The 17,134-nt window shown below is 38.8% G+C and overlaps 2 protein-coding genes and 1 long non-coding RNA gene across 6 annotated transcripts in view; 2 read left to right on the plus strand and 1 right to left on the minus strand.

Moving 5' to 3' along the window:
* On the plus strand, nt 1-10,656 carry LOC138000601 (pancreatic lipase-related protein 2-like). Its single transcript, XM_068847132.1, has 8 exons — nt 1-55; nt 2,712-2,803; nt 3,698-3,937; nt 4,717-5,028; nt 7,799-7,987; nt 8,548-8,787; nt 9,223-9,252; nt 10,519-10,656. Exons 2-7 carry the CDS (start codon nt 2,731-2,733, stop codon nt 9,234-9,236), a joined length of 1,068 nt encoding a protein of 355 aa, XP_068703233.1. The 5' UTR covers nt 1-55; nt 2,712-2,730; the 3' UTR covers nt 9,237-9,252; nt 10,519-10,656.
* A 2,832-nt stretch (nt 10,657-13,488) lies between these two features.
* LOC138000595 (uncharacterized) overlaps nt 13,489-17,134 on the plus strand; it is a 4,571-nt gene continuing 925 nt past the window's right edge. Inside the window, exons 1-3 of the long non-coding RNA XR_011123166.1 lie at nt 13,489-13,568; nt 13,860-14,010; nt 16,332-16,418. This is a non-coding gene — a long non-coding RNA (uncharacterized lncRNA). The remainder of the gene's footprint in view (nt 13,569-13,859; nt 14,011-16,331; nt 16,419-17,134) is intronic.
* LOC138000593 (TNF receptor-associated factor 5-like) overlaps nt 14,428-17,134 on the minus strand; it is a 25,688-nt gene continuing 22,981 nt past the window's right edge. For all 4 annotated transcript variants that reach the window (XM_068847123.1, XM_068847125.1, XM_068847124.1 and 1 more), the window contains 3 exons: nt 16,699-16,879; nt 15,799-16,013; nt 14,428-14,960 (listed from right to left, as the gene is read on the minus strand). In XM_068847123.1, coding sequence (XP_068703224.1) covers nt 14,795-14,960; nt 15,799-16,013; nt 16,699-16,879 — 562 coding nt within the window. In that variant the 3' untranslated portion in view covers nt 14,428-14,794. The remainder of the gene's footprint in view (nt 14,961-15,798; nt 16,014-16,698; nt 16,880-17,134) is intronic.

Below are 17,134 nucleotides of genomic sequence, written 5' to 3' on the forward strand. Positions count from 1 at the left end.
ATTGAAGCCGATAAAGGTCATCGGAGCCAAAAGGTTAACCAAGTCAAACAAGGTGGTAAGTATTTGTCTGTATTTAGAAACTGTATGTCTTAAACGCGAATAGCTATTTCCACCTGTCAGTTATAAGTTAGTATTCTAGCCCAGTGGGGTAACTTAAAGTACATTGAGTCGATCCCATAGCTGAATCTAGATGACCTTACTGAAATTAAATACTTTGTGTCAGTTGCTTGTAGTAAAGTAAACGGCTCTTTCTTGCAGTTGACAGCATTTCAGAAAAGAAAGAACTATTGCAAATAAGCCCTTGAATAATTACTAGTATTGTTCCACTTTTTCTCCCTGTCTTTCCTAATCTAGATCTATTTTATCGTAAAGCCTTATGTTTGCAAATTTTGAGAAAATTAAAAATAACGTGGCGATGTCCATGGCGGATAAAAAAGTGACTTCGATTTTAAAATTTTCTTTCATTTGAAGACACACAAAAGACAGGAAAAAAAGATCTTAATATAAACAAATTTAAAACAAAACATTAAACAATTGAAGCTCAATATCTAGGCATATTATCTCCTTGGTATAAAGTCTATTGCCAATGCTTTCGTTGCCATGATGTCAACGCGAATATACCAATCACTTATGCTTTTACTTTGGTATTATTTAATTCAAAATATCATGATTGCACGTTGCCAGAAAATCAGGTTTCGGTCATATTATGTTAACAAGTTACTTGTCTTTTTAAAAAACAAAAAAAGGAAAAAAACGATGTCAGTGGCGGATAAAAAGTAAGTTAGATTTTAAAGCTTTCTTTATTATAAATTTTGAAGCGATATCCATGCCACTTCCATCCTTTTATAAATTCCCTTTCATTTGAAGTCGCGCAAAAAAAAGATCTTATTCTAAATTAGCAGGAAAACCGTTAACATCATCACTAGTGCTCTTAATTTCGCTATTCATTACTTATTTGACTCGAAAAATAATTGGACTGTATCAAAAGTCGGATGCTTAACCCGTTTTGTCATATTGTGTTTAAGCTGTGTTTACGAATTAATTGCCTTGCGTTTTATATGAAATGTCAGCTGGGCTTCATGAGAGAAAACCTAAGAGCCTATAGTTAAGACTCCATACAATGCCTCTTCCCTGTCAGGTGATACTTCATTCAATCAGCCATCACCAGGCAACAGACGTCTAAGCGTTGGAGTTTCTTTCGAGACGTCAAAGGTCCAACGTATTTCTAAGCATTCGTCTAACTAAACGTTCCCTCAATGAACGAAATGATATATATTTCTGGACTGCGGATATGAAATCAAGTAAAGCTATGATCCTCGCAGTTATGAACGCAATTTGAGCAATTGCGTAGAGAAGCCTGAAAAATTCAGGACTTCAACGGGGTTTGAACCCGTGACTTCGCAATACCGGTGCGACGCTCTAACCAAATGAGCTATGAATTAGAAGGCACTGACGTTGGGAGTCGGTCATTTTTGAACATTTGGGAACATTAGAATCCACAAATGACCAGCTCCAAATGTCAGTGGCTTCATAGCTCCGTCGCATCGGTATCGCGAGGTCACTCAGGTTCAAACCCCGTTGTAGTCTTGAGATTTTCAGGCTTCTCTACGCAATTGCTAAAATTGCGTTCATAACTGCGAGGATCATAGCTTTACTTGATTAAACGTTGTGTTTCTAAGCATTCTTCTGAACAAATTGCATTGACTCACATGCGTTGCTATTATGGCCAATAAAGTGAGCTCAAAATAAGGCTCTATCAACAGTCCGTTTGAAAACGTGTACTCTTACGTCCGAACACGCCAGTGAAAACCGAGACGGTTTTCAGATATTACAATGTTTGAAAACGAATCCGACCATTCGTTTTCTTATTGATGGCAGGTGTTAAACATAAACTTTTGAGAACGACAGGTCATAGCGCAGGCGAATGAAAAAAAAATTGAAGACTGACGGAATGGTGTGGATAGATGAAAACGGAAACTTAGTCGATGATGATGACCTTAATATTTTTATTGCTTGTCGCGTTAAAAATTATATGATAACACATCCTTTAAACTGAACTGAAGGGCCAAACATCCCTACCCTTTACAAATATATCTAATTCATTTGTGTTCAATCCTATAGGTCTTAATCAAACAGCGGCCATGTTGAGTCCTCAGTGATTGAAAATCTTTGTTTTTCCCCATCGAAACTCGTTCCCAAACATTTCAACTCGAGGCTCTGGGTATGAAATCTGGTAAAGACTTGTTTCCATATCTTAAAGTGCCCTTGGACGTGAGGTGCCTGGGAATGAAATTAAATCACTGGAATCGGAATGCTAACAGTTAAGCCTAAATATTGTTTTAGGCCTCATTAGGCCTAAGATTAGCAATTCTAAGAGGTTTTGGCTTTTTCAACATTTACATTATAACCTCAGTCTGCATTTTACACTGACCGATTCCAGTGTTTTAATTTCATTCCCAGGCACCCCACGTCCAAGAGCACTTTAAGATATGGAAACAAGTCTTTACCGCGAAATCTATTGTCTATGGACAATATGGCCGCCGCGAGAATGAGACCCACCCTTGTCAATTCAAATGTGTTCCTTAAAGGAAGGTGTACATAAATATAATTTGTCAAGAGAATTCCCTGAACTCGGTTGGTTCGAAGGTAGAACGGCATTATGGGAATGTGGGAATTATGCTTATGATCATGCGTATTGAAACCTTTTCCAGGGTTCGTGATAAAGACACAATGAAGACGGCATATGTGCTGATGTTAGCTATTTTTGGAAGTTTCTTTTCAATGGGAGATTCATTTGGAATTGGTGAGTAACAAGTCCTTTTTTTTTCATAATTGTTATATTTGAAGGGAAACCTTAACGCCATGATATACTTTTATCCTCTACTTGCACAAAACCCATAATACACCTCAACCTTCCCCCCCCCCCCAAACCCTCCCAAAAAAAATTGCACAATAATTGTTTCCAATTTTTTCATGGGACATGAGATTTTTGGGAAGTAAAGAGGTGTATTATGAGATTTGTGCAAGTAGAGAATTTCCGATATTTCGGCCTCGGGTATTGTGGTTCTAGCTTTCTGATTGGTTCACTCAATCTCGATTATCAGTTCATATACCGTATGACCTAATATGGAAACTGATTTCGTCAAGTGTTGCCAAACTGGAGACTGATTGACTTTGATTTTAATTATTCCATTCGCGCTTGTTTAACATGAGACGGGTTAAGCCAACTCGGTGCTACGCGCCTCGTTGGCTATTTACCATCTCACATCCAACGCGCTCTCGTAGAATAATTGTTAAGTATTCTCCTCTCCTTGAATAACCAATGGCTCTAACAAAACGACTCTGGAAGCTGATTTCGGGCACGCAATCACAGGCGGTGAAACCCCATTTTCGAAGCAAATTTTACCACGGAAAATATCAAGTATAATCTAAAACAAATCATACCCACCGCTCCCTAGGAAGAAATCACCTTTTTGTGGGGGAGGAGACTTGTGTGGACCACGTAAAAAAGCATGAGCTAAAAAAATCATGGTTGTGTAGTACCTAATAAGAATATTGTACTTTGTAACATGCGAGAAAAATGTTGTTAACCGTAGCCTGACACTCTTCCTCAGTATTTGCGATCAGCTTTTCTGTTTGGTAAAACAGAGTAAATTTGACTCTAACTCATGTACTTTGTCCTGTTCCCAATGTAAAGGACTCCCACAAGTCTGCTATGGCAAGTATGGCTGTTTTAGCCACTTACCACCATTTCAAAACGTACTGATGAAACTTCCCCAAAGTCCGGAGGAAATAGGCACGAAATTTTATCTGTATACAAGAGAGAACAGAAACCCCAACGACAGAGAAGAGCTTGATGACAGTGACAAAAGTAAACTGGCTAGCTCACATTATAACATTACACGAAGGACAATATTCATGTGCCATGGCTGGACAGGTAAGCCAACATCACTCCTTCGCATTTTCAACACCATTAAAAATCATCACTCCTTACTTGTCTCTTCAGACCACTGTAAAAAAACGTTTTCAACTTTTATCGGTTGTAGATATCGGGCACCCTCCCAATTTTCGAGAATTACTAAGTTTTGTTCTCAAACATCCTGGTACTTAATTAGTTCTTACGCTGATCGCCAACAACCTTACGGTTTTCGTCGTTGTGACCGCGGGAAAATCGACATCAACATCACTAAACAAGGATGATGATAATAATTCACAAAATGGCTCTTCATCTAACTAAGCAAATTCACAGACTCAAAAGATTTGATTGCTCCAACAGATTCCTACATTTAGACAAAAAAATCACTGCTATTTACTAATTGCACAATGACCACCTTGGAGGCTTTTGTGCTTCTTCGCTTGGTTTGAGTTTTTATTTTAAACTTTCTGGCTGTTTATCAAGTTTCTCTTTTTTGTTAGTTTGATTCGTCACATCGTGTTTACCAACTTTTTGTTTCCTGTTAAAGTTGTTCAAATTCTTTTTTCTTTAACATTTCTCATATTTTAGTAAACAAGATCAGCAAATCCAACTATGATAATAAAAGTTGGGATGGTGAACGTCTTGATTAATAATGCAAAAAAGGTCCAAAAAAAACCTGGTTTCATAGCTTAGCCTTCATGGGTCAGGCAGGTGGGAACAAGCTTGCAGGGCATATAAATAGTTCCCATGGAACGCACTTACGAATCCAAGTAACAATATTAATTACCTCGACTTCATAGAAACTTCCTCTGGGTACTACGACTGGGGGCTTAGAATGAAAGACGCTTTGCTGGACAAAGGTGACTTCAACGTCATCATGACAGACTGGAGTGTTGGAGCAAATCAAGACTTAGGAGTGTCATCTGGAAACACACGGCTGGTCGGCGCTCAAATGGCCGAGCTTGCACAGTTCTTAATATATCGCAACGGCAATTCAAAGGATTTGGCTGACAATTTCTACCTTATTGGGTTCAGTCTTGGAGCTCACGTTGTCGGATATGCGGGGAGTTATCTGCAGACGAAGTACGGCATGACCATTGGCCGCATAACTGGTAAGATTGCTTGAGTAATTTTAGCCGGAGGGCTTAATTTACCCAGATTAGTTCTTTTTAGCTGTTTATTGGAGTACACTGGTGCGACATGCAGGATACCGATGCGTTCACTACAGGAATCTCCTCTTCGCTACTGGCTTAAAACAACCCTGTTAATAAATAATTAGCGTTTAGAGACACTTTGCGGTGTTCAATTCAGTATGCAATTAATCAATACGATTACAGTAAATATTGCACTGTTATTTTAACTTTTAGGTTAACAATTTTTAATACTGAACCCTTTCCTTTTTTCGAGTCAAAAGCCCATCACTTGGATGGAAAAAATGATTTCCCTAAGCCGAGTGTTCAATTCCTTATTTTTAGATTGCTATTTCCACACATGTGATGTAATCGCAGACATCGCATATTGTTTGGTTCAGTTAACATACATTAATGCACAGGGAGAAATACCGTTCCAAATATGGGTGGTAAGGAAGCGAAAACTCAGACGAAAGATATGAGAGTTGTTGGCTCGTGTCGGGGTATTGTGCTACAGCATTTGATTAACAATTTGTTATTTCCTTACATATGCATTTTATACCTATTTCTAAACAGTGGGAACTTTTAGGGTTTCTTTTATCGCCTCTCGCGTAGAGGGAACTACTAGTATTTATAGTCCAGGCAAGGACGGTTTTCTATTGTGAGCATGCCCTCTTGAAAAAGATTCCACCTTCAAATTTCATGCGCGTACTAAAGGTTGCTATCGTAAGCCAAACAGCACAAACTTTTCATTAGTGGGGTAACAAACTCATCGGGACAAATTAGACTTTTCCTTCAAATCCAATCGCCGAAGAAACATTTGAGAGCATGCATACCAAGTGATCGTGAGAGGGATACTTAAGAAACCACGTAGAAATAAGTCCTGTTCCGGGACTCCCTCTTACCCCCACCCTGAAAATGGGCCTGGAACCCAGGCGGGAAAAGAGAGAGTCCTGTATTACTTGCAGGCGCATGCTCGGAATGACGCAATTTTTCCCCCCAAATTGGGATAAAAACCATATTTCGAAAAAAGACTTTTTATTTGGGCATAGTTTATTCGGGGTGCTTTTATGCTGGAAACATGGCGGATAATGGGAATACCGGATATCGCAGGAGATCTAAAAATAACTTAAGAGGGATTAGGATGGGAATGTAAAACAGTTAGATTAAAAAATTGAACGAAATTAAATCACAACCTGGACTATTTGTGTCTTTACGTAACAGGTTGTGTTGATAACTCAAGTTTTCTTAGTTTACACACATATATGCACAACATCGATTATCCGGACATTAATTGTCAGAACTTTTTTTTCTGGTCAAAATTTATTTGTGAATATTAATTAAAAAGGATGAAGTTGATATATCTTATGTGCTTATCAAAATGTAAAAAAATTATAGAATGACCTCTATTAGTGAGGCTTTTTTACGACGTTCTGCGTAAACATTTGTCAATCTTTACAAATTTGGCTGATTTTGATATCTATATAACGACCAACGGCTGTCCTTACGTGTCTAGGTAAATATCTTAAATTTAATTTTTCTTAGCCAGACTGCTTGTTACCCAGTTTACAATTAATTCAAGGAAGTGAAAGATGCCCCCGTCGAGAAAAGGTCAGACCACAACACCAAGGACAACATTCCCTACTCTTATCGAACCGTGAGTGGGTTCTTTAACGTCCCATACTATTTAATTTCCAACAAGGGCTATGAGACGGGACCTCCGGTTTACAGTCCTTATCCGAGAAGACTTGAAAGTCTAACCATTTGCAGATGTAATTACAAAGGCAGCACACTCTCCTCAGTTATTTTAAGACCCTGAGTGTTGGTCAGGCTCACGACCTTCCGCATGACAGCCCGATGCTCAACCAACTGAGCAATCGGTGGGCGGTGGCACCGCGGTGGTGGCGGTGGCTCACTGCGATCGGGGTTTTTTTTCTCCTCCTTTGGTTGCGACAAGGCATGATTTCGATTTATTTTCCTGACACAGAAAATCACAGTAATTTTCATATACGATTTTTTGTCGGAGATTCCATGTTTCCAAATTTCGCGATTCCTTTATTTGCATATCCACCCTGGTATCTATTGTAATATGATTGGCGAATTCCGAGCATGTGCCAGCAAGTAATACAGCACCCTCTCTCTTTTCCCGCCTGGGTTCCAAGCCCATTTTCAAGCCGGGGGTAAAAGGGAGTGCCGGAATAGGACCAGTAGAAATATGGAGTGAAACCTTTATTAACCTTCATTATTACTGCAAACAAGGACTTAAATAACTAATGAAGATGAAGTGAGCCACATGGCCGAGATATTAATAAAAGCGATAGGTTAAGCAAGAGTTTAATGATTACATACCAACAAGAAATTATGAAGGTAAGAGAGGTAATTCCTCATATTTGACCTATTCCCATCGTAATCCCTCTTAAGTTATTTTTAGATCTCCTACGAGATCCGGTATTCCGCATGAAGGTTAACTGATAGCCAATCATATGTCCCCATTTTTACCAATTTTGACAGCTGAGCGAATTCCCACGCAATGATTCGCGTCGTTCGCGTAAAATGAGGACATATGATTGGCTATCAGTTAACCCTCGTGGGGATACCGGATCTTGCAGGAGATCTTTAAAAACTTAAGAGGGATTGCGATGGGAATAGGGCCAATATGAGGGATTATCTCTCTTAACTTCATACTCTCTTGATACCAACAAAACAGCAATTCTTCACTTCCTAATGGATCCTTTTCTTTGAATACGTATAGGTTTAGATCCCGCCTTGCCATTTTTCACTGGAAGCGACAATGCAGTTCATCTGGATAAAACTGATGCGAAATACGTTGATGTCGTCCATACAAACATGGGAGTAGTAGGAACTCCAGACCACGTGGGCCATGCTGACTTCTTTCCAAATGGTGGGAGCCTACAACCAGGCTGTGCGAATGACCCCACGGGTATGTTCTCGTGAATTTTAGGTCTCGTTATGTAGTTGATGAAGGTGCATGGCGTGTGTAGTGTAGTGGATATCAAATTTACATCCATTTGAGGCCGGAATTGGGCTGGTCCTTGCTGTAATAATGGTAGAATCCTCTTAGAGAAAAAACCCTTCGTATTTCCCTTCTGTACATTACGCAAAAAAGGAAACATGAAGGATCTTTGAGACTTTGGCTAGTAATTAATCGTGGATTTTGGAACGACTTGGCCAAAATAAATGCACCCCTGAAAAATGGTTGTATGTTCCTTTCTAAGAGTCCATCGTTAGGGGCACATTACGGATAATTTTTCTAAAAACTTGAAGTTTTCGAAGTTTGTCTTCAAGCAATCAAGTTACTGAAACAGCACAATTAGCAGCGGTGATGTAATGATCAAGTCACCTCTAACGAACCAATCTATTACTTGATTTACTCAATTGTTAAATGTCCTAAGATAACGTGGGGATGAAAACCTGATTACTTTTTTTGAGATGTAAGTTGTTTCTTTCAAAGTTGGCTTCTTTCTTTTCTTTTCTGTACAGACCTTACTTTCACAGTCGGCTGTAACCACCTGAGGTCCACAGAGTTCTATATCAAAACGTTGACGGAGGATTGCAGCAACCCGTTTAAAGGACACCCATGTAGCAGCTATGTTTGGTATACGTTCGGGTGGTGCAACGGCTGCGGTGATGAAGGATGTCCTCTCATGGGATACAGGGCTGAGGAAACCAAGCAGGAAGGAGATTTCTACCTGGACACAAGCCCGATGGACACATTATGCCGTGAGTTAATTCTTAATATTTGGCAATGGATCTCATCATTATTATCGACACCGTCAGATCTGTGATAAGGAAAACTTTTGTCCGTAAATAAAAATGGCGGCAACGCGCTCATGAAGACATAAATTTAAAACAAGGAAAAACTCATTCACAAACAAGGCATTGCTTTGAATGCAATTCCTAAAATACATAAATTCTCGTATATCTTTTCTCATGAGACGTGATGCGCCATTTTTCTTGTCAGTAGAATGTGCAATAAGTTTCTTTTCTGTGAAATGTGATTTTAAAGCGTTTTTCCTTTGGAGCCAATTAATTTGGAATAAAGATTGCCTTCGTTCTCAGGATTAAATTGAACGCGAGCTTTTAGCCGGACTGTCGAAGTATTCTTGATTCACTCAGTTCATTAAATGTTATTATCTCCTCATTTTCTTTCTTTAGCCGAAGCATCATAAACATGACAACGTAACGGTAAGTTATCGGTAAACAAGTAAACAAATTTGGCTTCAATTCAATCATGGATGCAATTTGTTATTCTTAACTTTAGGCGATTTGCATCTTTTTATAGTTAACTTTTTTATCATCTCTTGTGGATATTGTTGAGGGACAATTTCAACTGCTAAATACCGAGGCTAACAAAGCTCGAGAGGACAAACGGGATTTGAGCTTTGCACTCTTATCTAGAGCAAGAGTAAAACCTCAAAAATGACTGAAAATTGTGATGCCCGGGGCTGAACTGCTTCATGGGTGGTTTGGTCGCAACTAACTATTTCAGCTATATAAGACCACATCATTAGAGCTTGCGCCATTTCCTAAAAGCACGCTGCACTTCCGAAAACAAGGAAACGTGGGTGGATATTTCGGTGTCTATGTTTGGGGTCTAACATACCCAACCTACCTAAAACATTTGACTACTTTGCAAAAGCGTTTAGTCAGGATTATGGCATTTTCTGAACTCGCATCACATTCAGAACCGTTGCTCAAATTTGTAAATCTTTAAAAAATTGTGATATAATTCATATTGAAATTCTTTCTTTTCTTTATCAGTGGTTTCATACATTAACTCCATCTTGTTTGCTGATTATTTAGACCAATAACTTCTGTCCATTTGTATTATACACGTCAATCAAATTATGATGACCTGTTTGTAAACCACGTTAAGACCACACAATATGGTATTCGTTCTCTTTGTTTTTCTGGTGTTAAACTTTGAAATTCATTACCTCTTGAAGCAAATCATCTTGTTTACGGCACTTATGTCCAGAATTGACCCTAATTAGATGCACACCGTGCCCAATTTTGACATTCAACACGAAGTGTCCATTTAAATCTAAGCATTTGCTACCTATGTTCAACAATGTAAGGTAAGGTTTAGGGTTATTTTTAGCTTTTGGTATATGCAGCTGTTAACCTTTACTTGAAGAGCAGCATTTGGGGAACACTTTGTGACGTTAATTGTCTGTATTCCGAGACACGAGTGATGTTGATGTTGGGGAGACTGAGAACAAGGGGGCAATTCGTGACGCTTATTGAAATTCGCGTGCATCTACTTAATTAGGGTCAATCCTGGACATATCTGGTTTACGGATGTCCAGCAAATAGATCTCGGGCAAGAGGCCGCTGGTAAACTCACCATGATGAGCTCCTTCCATATTATATTGCAAAATGTATTCGTTATCTGCAACTTGCTTAGTATGTTTTCTTGTTCATTTTCTTAATCACTTTTTTTCATTGCAGGACACAGGACGCTTCATGGAGTCACAAGCAAATATATATTTTTAATTATGTTTTGAAGGAGTTAGGAAATAAGAGGTTGATGTCTCATAGCGCTTGAATGAAATGTATGCATTTGCCGTGATATTAAAGTCTGTAATAGAAAGGAAAAAAGGAATTTAATTTATTTGGCGCATATCTGTTCGCCCTTCTTGAAATAGCTTAAGTGAAACTGTCCCATGAACCAAAGGAGTCGAAGAAGAGAGATTCGGGAATCTTAGAACAACGACTTCCACAATGAAAATGATGGCGTCCCAAAACAATACTTCTGAGGTTGAATGATAACTTAATCGACTTTCCCTTGTTTTCCTTTGAAATGGCTAGACGTTCCGTGAGCGTAAACTGGGTTGCCTTTGGTAAGGGGTGTTACGAAACTAAGGCCCTCGAAAACTACAGACTAATACCTTAGATCCCGGAGTCGGCCGGGTCTTAGCTTTCGTAGTACGAAAACGTTTCTTAGTTTACGAAAACAAAGACCCCTTGTAAACAGTGGAATTACTGGAGAGAAAGCCGGGAAAACTTACTGCTAGTCAGGAGACAGACATAACGCCATGACACGCTGGAATGTTGTGTGACAGAAAAAAAAGTGACGTTTGTCGATGTTTTAACTTATTGGCACGGAAACTAAAGATAGGGTCTCTCGAAGAACGAGAAACTCAGTCTGTTAGCCCTTTGGTAGTAGCTACTAAAATGTGATGCAGGGATTATTTTGTCAGTACACATTTGCTGCCCTACTTCCAGTATCAGAACAAATTCACAATTTGGCCGTTGATCACGCAATCAATAAACTGATGCTGTAGATGGTCAAACTTATCATTATGTCTGATAGGGGACTAAAATAGTTTTACATGTGGGACGTAAGTGACATTCTGTAAGTTTCTGCGCATTTACCTCACGCCCTAACGAATTATCAGTCGGCTTCTTGTTTGCAAATAATTGCTGCAAAGTTAAATTTGGTCAAAAAAGTAAAAATTCGCTTAAATGCGCAGTAGATAAGCTTTTAAAGAAGTATTGTCGGCCTTCCAAATTAACCTCTTTTTACACCAGAATGACGAGACATCAAGAATTCCTATCACGATTATGAAAACTGCTCCCATATCAAATTTCAACCCACGCATGCAAACTAAATAATATTTACACAACACGATGAATCCACAAAGGCAGAAAAATCTCACAGAAACCTTTTCCAGCCAAAGTTTATTGAAACAAACAACATATTTGCTATTAGAGGCAAAAAACCTTCCTATTTCATTCCGTGCATGCAAACAAGCAACACTCTCCGTGTCAAAAACCATACGCAACTATGTAAATATATTTCTCACCGGAGTTCAGGATCAAATTCATTTCTGAAGTGAAGTGTTATAACAAAGGAACAACACACGCAAGATGGCGGATCAACACAACACTACTTTATTCCCCACACCACGTGCGTGGTGCAACCGCTGACCTAATGTTACATCTCCCATTTTTTTTTTAAGCGAAAGAAAAGCAAGTAGACAGAGGAAACACAACTGAAAACATTACAGAATTTACGAACAGTGGCAATGTAAAACTTCAGACAACATGACCACTGGAGTAGTGTTTCTGTTTCTAAATTGAACACAAAACTTTGTGACATGTTACAAACTGTTCCCACTGTGGCTAAAACTTGACATAGTCTTTGAACCTTGGAGGTTCTCTAACTGTCCTACCGGACCGTGTGGTAGTAGCCATAGACATTTTGACTGGTGTTGACCTAGGATTATGCAGGGCTCCTGCACCAGACATCTCAACTTCAGTGTCTGTTAGGTCTTCATCCGATGGCGCGGTGCCTTCATCAGATGGGGCTGTGCATACAAACTCTGATGCCTTGGGCTCTTCAGTTCTTAGCAAATGGCGACGATTTCTTCGGTACTCTCCCCGCTCTGTTTCAACCTTGTAGGATCTTGGTAACGGAAGAATCTCCGTAACTTTAGCAGGCTTCCACTTGTTGCCTTCTCGAACTCTTACAAACTCGCCATTCATCAGTGGTGGCAGTTCCTTCGCTGTTTTGTCATGCTGCAGCTTCTGCTTTCTTTGCCTTTCTTTTAACTTAGGCAAGACTTCTTCAGGATCATAAAGTTGGGGCTTTAACATTTCTCTGGTCGGATCACTCAAGTTTTGCGGTAAACTAAGGAAAGAGGACTCGATAAAAATCGACACGATACCACAAGCACTCGATATGCGGTTATGACGCCTCGATCGTGGTGTCATTAATGAGGGAGATTCGGCCCGAGTCCAGATCTTGAACTGACGAGGGATCACTCGTTTCTGCCATCTTTGATAACTTCATCGAGGTTACATTATTACGCAGTTCCATGTGCAATACGAAGGACAGCTCGTGTAAGGTGTTACACGATAAAAGGAGACTCGATCGTGATCAAAACGAGGGAGATTCGGCCGAGGATTCTCGCAATACACTCTATGTCCAAAACGAGGGAAGACTGAAAAAAGGAGATCCCTCGATCGTGATCAAAACGAGGGAGATTCGTCATACACTCGAGGAAGAGTCGGATCTACGAGTCGTTTCAAAGATTGACTTAATTTTGCACAGCAACACCAACATAACCGAGGCTTCATAACAGCATGTAATAAGCGACTAATGAAGTTGTCATATACGATACCTATAGATATCAGCGCGCTACTAGAGCGGTTTTCAATTGAGTGTCGAAAGTAATTAGTTAATTACTTTACTTCACTCAGTGATTGGTTCAAAGTTCTCGCGCCATTTTTTCAACCAGTCAGAAGTGAAACCAAAACCAATTGTGGCTCCGCGTGCACATTTTCCCGCGCTTTGTGACGGCTACGTGTAATTACTTCGAGTTTTGATTGGTTTACTGGATAGTCTCCGTCCTTTTTGATTGGTCAAAGTAATTACTTTGGTTTTGGTTTTACGACACTCATTCGAAAACCGCTCTATTTCAGGACATTCACTAACTTAACAGTTTATTCCTTGTCGACTTTTGGAAGACATGATGTTAAAGGAAAAGAGGGAGGTAAGAACTCTTTACACCAACTCTGCTTTACGTTTGCTGAATCAAACTTTCATTTGTAACCCCCAAACTCTTAACGATAATGAGGTCAAATATTTGAAAATATCAACGTGTTGAGGTTTTCAGGGGATTAGCCTAGCTTAGGTAGGTAAACTGCCAAATGAAGAGAATATTTGTCCGGTTGACTCCCGATATCATTCTCATGTCTCTGTATGTAAAGTTCCACATAAACTCTAAAACACTTACTTTTTGTTCGTTCATATTCATCGGCTATCATGTCGTTACAATTTACAGGCAGGTGTCAGCGAGTGTGAAAGCTAAAAATGTCGCCGTGCAGACTAACGGCAAATCTTGCAAACCACTTAATTTCAAGTTAAGGGGACACCTCGTAACAGCAGAGGAAACTCAGCTTAATTGGAGCCACTTAATTGTTAAAGGAATAAATGTGAGTACACAAAGTTCAAAACCTTTATTTATTTAAATCAAGTAATGGTACGGCCCCGACACTCATCCATAGAGTTGAATACACCAACAATCAAAAGCAAGATTCCCAAAGACGTTCTTACATTAAGCTCTTCAGGTGGAAATTTTCATGATTTCTGGAATAACAAGGGGGAGAAATTTCCATGGCCAGCGAAATTTTAGCTTTCATAACAATGCAAATGGATCTAGCTTTGCAACTTATGGCTTCTCGTGAACTCCAAACAGTAAGCTTACTGATACGGTAAAAAGAAAAACAAAATTAACATGTAAAATACACTTTCTAACATTAATAAATATACATGCATGCTTCATTTTGCAAGAACTAAAGTTAGTATAAAAGAGATATAATATTATATTAAATTCAGAAGGTAGAAAGCTGTATAAAAATCTTTCCCAATCAAGTACAACAAAGTGAAAATGATACATAGGCTAGAGATTGTTAACTAAGAAAGATTTCTATTTGTTTGAAGATGTTCATTTTTTTTGTCACTGTGAGTTTTTATTTTTTATTTTTTTCGTTCCACTTCAGTTTTAGAAAGACAGTAAGTAAATGAAGTCATTTTTTTTTTTTTGGCTCTCTGAGTGCTTATCAACAAAAGAAAAATACAGTTTAAATAAACGCTTCTCCTTTCAAAATGACTCAAGCATTCAGTACTTTTTACATTGGATCTAAAAAAAGAAGTAATTTTTTTGTTTAGTAGTCTAAAAATAAGTGCCCAAGTGAGGCCTCATTTACTTAACTAACTTCAGAATCTGAGGTAATAAATGATTATCTTAATTTTGAGCTCTCCGTCTCTGTTCACCCATTTAATAATGTCCTTTAAGCTGATACCCTGCATTTCTCCCTCTTTAAGCGTTGTATGCTGTAGGACAAATACTTCTTCCTTCTCCTCTCCTGGCATCATCACAATCCTGAAATATGAAGCAATCAGTGTTTTGATGAACTCAGTCACTGCTCATACCAAAGTTTCCAGCTTTCCAAAAGCATTCTGGTTCAAAATGTCTGTTTTAGTACCTTCAAAAGAATTTGAAGCATCTTAAAGTGGTACTACGACCAAAAGAAAATTTTGTTTTTCCTTCTTTGGATTTCAAAACTATGTTAACTAAACACTAACTCACCCAAGTTTTAAGTTCTGGTTTTAAAAAGACACCTGTTTATTTTAGCTGGAATTTTCTTTTTTATTGGTCGGCCATTACTAACTTTAAAATCTTGAGAGAGCTGGGTCGAGGAGAAAATGACGTCAAACGCGCACTAGTTTAATGCGTGTGTACGCGGCCTAATTAATATGCAGCACGGGAGTTTCGGGCTTTCAGACTTTTCAACCCGTGTTTTGCATATATAATAAATTGCCTTTACACGCTGAAATTTTAAGCTAGTGAGTAAATGACGTCATTTTCTCTAGATCCAACCCTCTGAGGTCCAATCGGCCAGTTTTGAACGTGAGTAATGGCGGACCATGAAATCCAAAACTTAAACTCAAAATAAACAGCCTTTGGATAAAACTCAACCCTCAAAGTTTTGCCAGTTGTTAAGCGAACACGCTTTCAAAATCTGAAGAAAAAAAGGAAATGATTTTTTGATCATAGTACCACTTTAAAACTACCGTAGTGAGGCAGGATCACTTTGATTAAGAAGACCGTACATTGTTTAGGCCACAAATACCGTGGTGTATAGTTAATACTGCTGTTCACCGGGGTACCTTTTAATTCATAGAGATTTGTTTTGCATTTTAGTTGTGTTTGTAATTACCTTATCTGTACTGTTTGGGGTTGGCAAGAAGCCAAAAGTTGTACAGCTAGTTCCATTTTCTTTGTTATTACAACTCTCCATTTCTTTTTCCCCATGGAAAAAATGTCACTGGTAATGGGCATTTCTCCTCCTTGTAACTGCAGAAACCCTGGAATGTTCCACGTAAATGAGAAGACTTTATCTTCTGTTGGGGGCTTACATTCGTTGCTAGGGTTCTAAAACAATCAAAACAAGTATTTCGTCTTAATGGCATTAAATGAAAATGTACATCACACCTTGGTGACAAATTGTTGAATTGTTTCCTAACAACCATGTGCAATTATGACTCAAGTATAAAAAGAAATGCACTTTCCAACTCAAACAGATTTGTTTTACCTGGAAATTGTAATGTAAACAAAAGTCACTTAGAAAAGGGAATGGTACTTGAGACAGAAAGATGCTCTTATTGCATGTGATGTGTCACCTTAAGAGAAATCACATTATAAATAACAAATAAAGTAACGAATGACAATTTGTTTGTTTTGGTTGTTTAGGTTTGCATTATGAGTCGCTTATGCCCAAAAACCCAAAGGTTTAGAGATTTTACTTTTAGTTACTGACAAATTGTTTCTTCAAATCAGGTAATGTTATTATAAAGCACCATCATATTTTTCCTCTTTTTTTCCACAAGTTATTCACTCTGAGGAAGGGCTAATGCATGAAACGTCAGCTCTCAAGTTTCTTTATGGTAGTAAATTTACCATATCAACCCAACCCAGTCGATGAACCCATTCCTATATTTTGCTGTTTCAGGGAAAAGACAAATTACATCAAGTTAAACAAGCAACTTCCTTTGTCTATCCCCTCTTTCTTCCTTTCCGAATAAGAACATCATAACAACTGTACAATATAAGTATTTACCCCCTTGTTTAAGAGGCGTCGCAGTCGCTGGATCTCTCCGCATTGCAATCTGTGATGAGAAGCAGCAGCGTGGTCGTTGTGTTCCCGCATGTCGTGACGCTTTTTTATGGCCTTGCATCCAGGCACCTGACATGCCAGAGCCTTGTTCTTACAAGTGCTCATGTGTAAAAATATGTGGCTTCTGAAAGGAAATAAGCATCAAGAAGCTGGGTCAATTTACGTAATTGATATGCGATACTGTGTGGCGGAGAGAGTGACGCAAAACCGAGATCTGTCGTACCCTCGAGTGCTCGTTTCCTTTCATACCAAATTGAAAAATTCCTGCCCAGTGAAGCGCAAAGGGAGGTACTTGCATTAGTTGTTTCGATAACAAATTCCGTACATTGTAAAAACGCTTTTTCGTGTTTTCAACCGATGAAGCTCTCTTTCATCGTAC

The sequence above is a fragment of the Montipora foliosa genome, chromosome 4 (genome assembly GCF_036669935.1).
Source record: "Montipora foliosa isolate CH-2021 chromosome 4, ASM3666993v2, whole genome shotgun sequence".
NCBI classification, from domain to species: Eukaryota; Metazoa; Cnidaria; class Anthozoa; order Scleractinia; family Acroporidae; genus Montipora; species Montipora foliosa.

Bases quoted from the DNA above. Each gene is read 5' to 3' on its own strand.
- LOC138000601 (XM_068847132.1), top strand. From the start codon at position 2,731: ATGAAGACGGCATATGTGCTGATGTTAGCTATTTTTGGAAGTTTCTTT. The intron at 2,804-3,697 runs GTGAGTAACAAG...CCCAATGTAAAG, and splicing joins GGGAGATTCATTTGGAATTG to GACTCCCACAAGTCTGCTAT. The intron at 5,029-7,798 runs GTAAGATTGCTT...GAATACGTATAG, and splicing joins GACCATTGGCCGCATAACTG to GTTTAGATCCCGCCTTGCCA.